This window comes from Dermacentor andersoni, chromosome 10, assembly GCF_023375885.2.
Source record: "Dermacentor andersoni chromosome 10, qqDerAnde1_hic_scaffold, whole genome shotgun sequence".
Lineage (NCBI taxonomy): Eukaryota > Metazoa > Arthropoda > Arachnida > Ixodida > Ixodidae > Dermacentor > Dermacentor andersoni.
This window is the reverse complement of record NC_092823.1, coordinates 9,507,059-9,515,288: the sequence shown is the minus strand read 5'-3', so window position 1 is coordinate 9,515,288 and position 8,230 is coordinate 9,507,059. Positions and strand designations below refer to the sequence as shown.

The window sequence follows — 8,230 nt, the reverse complement described above, 5'->3', positions numbered from 1 at the left end:
ACCTGATCCTCCCCAGCTGCCTTCCCCCTTTGCATATCTCCCAAGGCTTTCTTTACTTCTTCCGGCGTTACCTGTGGCATTTCGAATTCCTCCAGACTATTTTCTCTTCCATTATCGTCGTGGGTGCCACTGGTACTGTATAAATCTCTATAGAACTCTTCAGCCACTTGAACTATCTCATCCATATTGGTAATGATATTGCCGGCTTTGTCTCTTAACGCATACATCTGATTCTTGCCAATTCATAGTTTCTTCTTCACTGCTTTTAGGCTTCCTCCGTTCCTGAGAGCATGTTCAATTCTATCCATATTATACTTCCTTATGTCAGCTGCTGTTACGCTTGTTGATTAACTTCGAAAGTTCTGCCACTTCTGTTCGAGCTGTAGGGTTAGAGGCTTTCATACATTGGCGTTTCTTGATCAGATCTTTCGTCTGAAGATGTCAAAGCCAAGTGAAGTCGCCTCGTCTGCGGTGCCTGGTTTTGGGACAGAGGTAGACCAATGCCAAAACGGCTTCCTTTCACTGTCTCAGCCTGCAGCCCACCACCACAACTTTCTGATCAGACATATGTTTTTTCAAGCGGTTCTTTCCCTGCCCTAATTCAATAATAGCCAATTTTAGGAGCCGCACATTAAGCTGACTTCAGAAGACTGCCGACTTTTTAGCTACTTCTTGTAGCTTATTGCTTGGTTAATTTCCTAGTTGTGAATGACATGCTTCGTGCTTAAAAAATGAACTGTTTAAATAATTCTTGAAGCAATATTAGGATAGGCAACTCTCACTGAGTGATCACTGATTTTGTCGCAAAATGTGGCAATGAGCTAGGCAGATGCTGTCACGACAGCGTAGTGTTTAGGTTCTATGAGTATAGAAGAAACAGAATTGGAGTTGTGAAGTTCAAAGCCCTGTTTTTACGCCTTCTCTTTATACTGCTGACATTAGAGAGCTTTAGATTAGTGGACGCAAGCAGCATGCGTAAACAAGAACCCTGTTTGGTTATTTCTGGGACCCATGTGGTTTGCATTACCAAGCAGCACACGAGTCGCTTGCATCCTCATATCGAATACTATTATTGCGAAGCAATACTACTTTAGGTTGCAGTTCAGCCCGTTCCGTGGCGAGGCGGTGGTAGGCACCATTGACCTTTAGCGTGACCTCGCTGCGTGACGTCACACCACGTGACCTAGAGTGATGTCACATAAAAAACGTCATTTCATAAATAAAAAATATCTTGTAAGCTGGGCTGGTGGGAATCGAACCTGGGTCTCTGGAGTGTGAAACAGAGACGCTACCACTCAGCCACGAGTTTTCTTTTTTGTTTCATGGTATTTATTATAGTTGCATTCAACCAGACGTTCACCAGTTCTGCATAGTAAGAGAATGGAGGGCACAATAAAAGTCACACACAGAAAAGGAAGCGTTCATACTGTGAGTAGAAACGTTCTTGTCACTTTAGAAGGTTGGCAAGGATAAGCACCTCACCAAAATAGGGTACCAGTCCGGTTGTACACCGAGTCCATCATAAATCTGCTCTAGGTGTAGTGTCATTTGGATGAAATTTGCCCTTGTAGGTACAACAGTTTCGCCGTTTCTGTCCATCATTCGCGTTTTCCACAAACTGTGCATTCCCATGACAAAAAACATATCGAAAGGTGCACTATTATCAGAGGTTGGCAGCAGGTATCGCACAGTATGAGCGTTAATTTCAAAGTCTTTCTTTAAAGTCCGTTGGAGGACATCCCAAAATAGGATGGCGTCAGTGCAGCTAATAAAACAATGTTCAATTGTCTCTGGTACATCACAAAGGCGACAGTTAACAGAAGAGACAAAGATACCCTTTTTTTGTAGCCATGTTTTAACCGGTATGGTTTCACTATGAACTTTATAAAAGAATGTTTTGCAGCAAGGGGATAAATACATTTTACGAACTCGCTTTAGCACATCGTGGCCTGGCAATTTAATGTATATTGATCGGTAAAGTGGAGGCGGGAATAGCATGGATAGTAAGTCTTTGTACAACGTTTTGCGCGACACAGAATACAAGTATTCAGTGGAAAACCGAACTGTCAGGAAACGAACCGCCAAGTAAACTTCTTGCATGAACCCCCACAAGCATAAGCGCGAAGAAAAACTTGAAGAAACAACTAAATCAGGTAACGCATTAACAAGTGTGACTTGCATGTATGAACGAATTACAGGATCGGAAGTATCGCGAAAAAAGAAGAAACAAGACACTAACTGCCGCACATGAAGATGTACTAAGCCCAGCCCACCTTCACTAACAGGCCTAAAAATATTGTCTCGCCTCATGGGCTCAAAAGTTGAAGACCATACGAAGGTTGCAAAGATACGGTGAAAGCGTTGGATGTATAGCCTAGCACAATGGATAACTTGCAATACATAGAAAATTTTTGTTGCCAAGAACTTATTGCAGGCTTCGGCTTTCCCAAAAATACAAAGTCGTTGTGGAACGAATGTCTGGACGTAACTTTGCAGTACCGAAACCCGTTCTTTCCAATAGTGTGCGCTTAATTTATATGCGTCTAGCGGTACGCAAAGATACTATGGCGGGACATCAGTTCACTTAACGCCTGCAAACTGTTCTGGTGTATAGCACCATGAGCCAAACCACAAGCCTAAACGTTTTGAGGAGTTCATTCGCGCTCCTGATACTCTGCCAAATTCTTCTATTTTCGATACTACTTTTTCAACACTGGACTTATCCGTGCAGAAGAACGCTAGATCGTCTGCATAAGCTAAGACTTTAACTTCATTATCCAGTATATTGAAGCCATGGATGTGACTCGACTGAATTACGCTCAAGCATAGCGGTTCCAGGTAAAGGGCGAATAGTAGTGGGGACATCGGGCATCCTTGTTTTACTGATGAGCAAATAGAAATGGGTTCGGAGAGTTGGCCATTAATAACTAAACGAGTAGTACAACAGGTGTAGCAAAGCCTAACGCCTTTAAGCACAATGGAGCCAACATTCCCATGCTCCAGAAGGGAAAATAAATAGAAGTTATTGACACGATCAAAAGCTTTAGCAAGGTCTACCTGGAGCATTGCAAGCTGCTCAGTGGAACCATAACAGTATTGAAGAAGGGTACGGGCGATATGTATGTTGGTTTGAATTGATCGGCCCCTGACTCCACTGGTCTGATGGGAACCAATTAGAATTGACATCGCGAATTGCAATCTATTGGATAGAACTTTCGCAAAAATTTTGTAATCCACGTTTGACAATGCGATTGGTCGATAGCCTTCAACAGAACGCAGTTTCTCTTTATCTGAACTTTTGGGAATTAAAACTGTGTGGGTTTTGCTGTTATACACTTTCCTCTTGAGTGTATAAATGTATAAAGTGTATAACAGCTGTGTCTTACCAGTACTCACCTACGGGGCAGAAACCTGGAGGCTTACGAAAAGGGTTCTGCTGAAATTGAGGACGACGCAACGAGCCATGGAAAGAAGAATGATAGGTGTAACGTTAAGGGATAAGAAAAGAGCAGACTGGGTGAGGGAACAAACGCGGGTAAATGACATCTTAGGTGAAATCAAGAAAAATAAATGGGCATGGGCCGGACATGTAATGAGGAGGGAAGATAACCGATGGTCATTAAGGGTTACGGACTGGATTCCAAGGGAAGGAAAGCGTAGTAGGGGGCGGCAGAAAGTTAGGTGGGCGGATGACATTAAGACGTTTGCAGGGACAACATGGCCACAATTAGTACATGAGCGGGGTAGTTGGAGAAGTATGGGAGAGGCCTTTGTCCTGCAGTGGGCGTAACTAGGCTGATGATGATGATGATGATGGGTTTTGCAAAAGGACTGCGGAAGGGCGTCAACCTCTAAACTTGTAATAAAAATATCCAATAATATGGGGCTGATAATTGATTTGAAAGCTTTGTAAAATTCACTTGATAGCCCATCGGGGCCGGGTGTTTTCGACAAAGGCAGCTGATCAATAGCTAGCTCAATTTCTTGAATCGTAAGGCTACCACTGATGACTGCACAGTCATAAGCCTGTAATGGTTTGACAAGAGATACAAAACTCTCTAAAACTTTTGCATCGTGATCGTCCGGAGGTGCACTAAACAACATAGTGTAGAAAGTTTCGAACTGAGAAATTATGTCATTAGTATTTATTAGAAGACTACCTTCGGAGTATATTTCCGGAATTACTTTGGAAACAGCGTGACGTCGCTCGTCAAGTAAAGCTTGACGTGTTGGTTGCTCAGACTGCAGAGCACGCCTATTTCGAGATCGAACTCGCGCACCTCTGTAACGCAGTGCATCATACTTTTGCAACTCACATTTAAGATTTTCTATGTCAACAATGTAAGTGCCTGGCATTCGCATTCCATCTGATAAGGGTTGTGTAGGCTATTGAGAAGTATTGTTTCTTCATTATTTCTATAGAATGCTTTCAGCGATCCAATTTCTATAGCCACTGTACGAACCTCTTGTTTAAAGAGTTCCCAAGCTGCAAATAACGGCAAGTCAGTAGAAAGAGAATTTTGTTGCGTCATGCTTACGCGATTAATAAATTCCTGATCATTTAGGAGCTCAGAGTTAAGCTTCCAGAATGCCCACTGTGGTCGGAAATTGGTTACAGATTTCTCACCAATCTTTGCGATAACCATGCAATGATCAGAGAACGAAACTGGGATAGTAGTGCAGGGCAGTTCCCGGGAGAAGAGTGATGAAGAAACATAAATCCGATCAAGGTGGGCATAAGAGCGACCTTGAATTCGTGTATAAGAGCGAGCTCCCTGTCCCGACATTCCTATATCAATGAGCCCTGCATTTTCTATTGATACGTGTACTTATCTTTATCGGGCGACCACGTTTCGCCGCTTAACAAATGCAATCGCACAGCGCGGGACGCGCCTGCATGTATCCGACGTTTCTGGAAAGTTATCGATGCTTCTACCCGGCTGTCTGTTGTCGCCGAACCTTGTGTTATCTGATTTCATCGCGTAGCGCGAATGGTGTAGAACTTTGTGGAAAGCACGCGGGTCCAAACGATTAGTCTGGAACATTCGACGACTGCTCTATAAAAGCCGACGCGCTTGACCCGCTGAGCAGATTTTCGACGATCGCCGAGCGTGTTCGCCGCTATCGTTGCGCTATAAGTGTAGCCTGTTTTGTGGGCACAGGTTCGCCCAATAAAAGCTAGTTTTCTTGTTCACAGTATTGCTACTGTGTTCTTTCTTCAACGTCACCACCACGTGACATCTGGTGGAGGTGCTTGTGCGTTCATGTACCGAACGCCCCCGCAAAGCCGCGATCCAAGCCCGAAGCCCGAGGACAAAACCGACACCGCCCAAGACCAGCGTGCTAGCCGCAGACTGCAAGGCCTGCCCCCAGAGCACGGACTTCTACCTGAGGCGACAAAGAAGATCGTGGTCAAGACAACCTCAATGGCTGCCCCAGCGTCCCCCGTTATCCTACAACAACCCCGGGACCCACCGACCTTCCATGGAGCAGCGACTGAAGACCCGGAATCTTGGCTGGAGACCTACGAGCGAATCGCGACATTCAACAACTGGGACTCCGACGACAAGCTGCGGCATGTCTACTTCGCCTTAGAAGACGCCGCCAGAACGTGGTTTGAGAACAGGGAGTCGACCTTGACTACGTGGGACCTGTTCCGTAGCGGCTTCCTGTGCACCTTTACAAGTGTCGTGCGCAAGGAAAGGGCCGAAGCTATGCTGGACGCCCGAGTGCAGCTACCAAACGAGAACGTTGCCATCTTTACGGAAGAAATGACCCGTCTGTTCCGCCACGCCGACCCGGATATGGCCGAGGAAAAGAAAGTTCGCCTACTCATGCGTGGTGTGAAGGAGGAACTTTTCGCCGGGATGGTAAGAAGCCCACCGAAGACCGTCGAAGAGTTTCTTCGTGAGGCGACGAATATCGAGAAGACACTCGAAATGCGGAACCGGCAATTCAACCGCCGTACAAGCTCTACCCCCTACGCAGGAATTCAATCACTGGCCACGGACGATCTGCGCGAGACCATCAGGGCCATTGTGCGCGAAGAACTGCGCAAGGTCTTGCCTTCGTCGCAGCCTCAAGTGGCTTCGATCGCCGACATCGTAAAAGAAGAGGTGCACCGATCGCTTGGAGTTCCTGAGGTGCAACCAGAACCACCGCAGCCTCAGCCGCAAGCGATGAGCTACGCCGCCGTCACCCGCCGTCAAGGTCTCTTTCCACTACCGCGCCAGGGCCCCGTAACGCCGCAATTCCGTCGACCACCACCGCCGCCGCCAGCACGCCCACCCGTCGCCCAGCGCAGCTACCCGAGGAAGACTGACGTTTGGCGCGCTCCTGACCACCGCCCGCTCTGCTACCACTGCGGAGAGGCAGGTCACGTCTACCGACGATGCCCATACCGAGAGATGGGACTGCGAGGTTTCGCCGTTAACGCGCCGCGTCCACACCTTGGAGAGCGCCCACGTGACATCGCCGACTACCTCGCAGCTACTCAATGGAGCTCTCGACGACCGTCGCGTTCGCCATCACCAGGCCGCTACCTGTCGCCGCAGCGCCGACCATACAGTGGCCCAGCCCGGGGCCGGTCAGCGAGCCCATATCCGGAAAACTAAAAGCAGCAACCGATGGAGGTGCGGTTGCTGTTCGTCGAACTGACGAAGATCCTCCGCCGCCGACGAAAGCGCCGAAGAAACCATCTCGACGACATAATGACGACGCGCCACCGTCCCGAGGAAGTCAGGAAGCCAAGACTGCACCGACGAAAGACGACTTCACGACGCGACGTACTAGCTTCAATTCAACACGACGCAGCCGTGATCCGACGCCAAGACCCAACTGCAACGCAAGACAAAGAACCACCGACCTCGACGTGCTTCTGGACGGCCACGCAGTCACCGCCTTAATCGACACAGGCGCCGATTTCTCAGTCATGAGTGGACACATCGCCGTCCAGATGAAGAAGGTTAAGACTGCATGGGAAGGCCCTCAAATTCGGACCGCTGGAGGACACCTGATTACGCCGACAGGAATGTGCACGGCAAGAATTACCATTCACGACCGGACTTACCCTGTCACCTTCGTTATCCTCCAACAGTGTTCACGAGACGTCATTCTCGGTATGGACTTCCTGGACCAACACGGCGCAATCATCAACCTGAAGTCGAAGTCAATAACGCTGTCGGAAGATAAAGCGATACCGCCGGAGAGCCCTCGTAGTCACCACGCCTTGAATGTGCTCGAAGACCAAGTGAGCATCCCGCCCCGCTCCAGCATTGTTATTTCGGTCGGCACCGAAATACCCGCTGACGTAGAAGGCGTCATCGAAGGCGACCAACGTCTACTGCTAGACCGTGAAATTTGCGTCGCAAGAGGGATCGCTCGACTGCATGGAGGGAAAACTGAAGTGTTGCTGACAAACTTCAGCCAGGAGTTCAAGCACCTCAACAAGGGCACGACGATCGCGTACATCGAGGAAATTCTAGAAACAAGTAATGCGTTTGTCCTCTCGGATTCCGCCGCATCTACCCCGACGACCATGGTTCCCGAACCAGACTACGACATTAATCCAAGTCTCCCAGTGATTAAGCAACAGCAGCTCAGAAGTCTGCTCCGACGATACAAAAGCTGCTTTTCGACGACATCGAGGATTCGACAAACACCAGTCGCCAAGCATCGCATAATCACCGAGGAGTACGCTCGACCACTCCGCCAAAGCCCTTACCGAGTTTCGCCGCGAGAACGCGAAGCTATAAGAGAACAAGTCGACGAAATGCTGCGCGACGACATCATCCAGCCGTCGAAAAGCCCATGGGCATCCCCTGTTGTCCTGGTGAAGAAAAAGGACGGAACCCTACGTTTCTGCGTCGATTATCGTCGTCTGAACAAGATCACGAAGAAGGACGTATACCCCCTTCCACGGATAGACGACGCATTGGATCGGCTCTGCAACGCTAAGTACTTCTCCTCGATGGACCTCAAGTCTGGCTATTGGCAAATAGAAGTCGACGAAAGAGATCGCGAAAAGACCGCCTTCATCACCCCAGACGGCCTCTACGAGTTCAAGGTTATGCCATTTGGACTGTGCTCGGCGCCTGCAACGTTCCAGCGCGTGATGGACACGGTTTTAGCGGGATTGAAATGGCAGACCTGTCTCGTTTACTTGGATGACGTCGTTGTATTCGCCGGAAATTTCGACGATCACCTTAGGCGGCTTGCCACAGTACTAGAG

General features: G+C 48.4%; 1 protein-coding gene across 1 annotated transcript; it reads right to left on the bottom strand.

Annotated features, from left to right (window-relative positions):
• Positions 1-1,452: 1,452 nt before the first annotated feature.
• LOC126519658 (uncharacterized) lies at positions 1,453-2,524 on the bottom strand. Its single transcript, XM_050169019.2, has one exon. It carries the CDS (start codon positions 2,308-2,310, stop codon positions 1,453-1,455), a length of 858 nt encoding a protein of 285 aa, XP_050024976.1. The 5' UTR covers positions 2,311-2,524.
• Positions 2,525-8,230: the final 5,706 nt, after the last annotated feature.

Excerpts from the sequence above, each read along its gene's own strand:
- LOC126519658 (XM_050169019.2), bottom strand. The coding sequence starts at position 2,310 with ATGAGGCGAGACAATATTTTTAGGCCTGTTAGTGAAGGTGGGCTGGGC.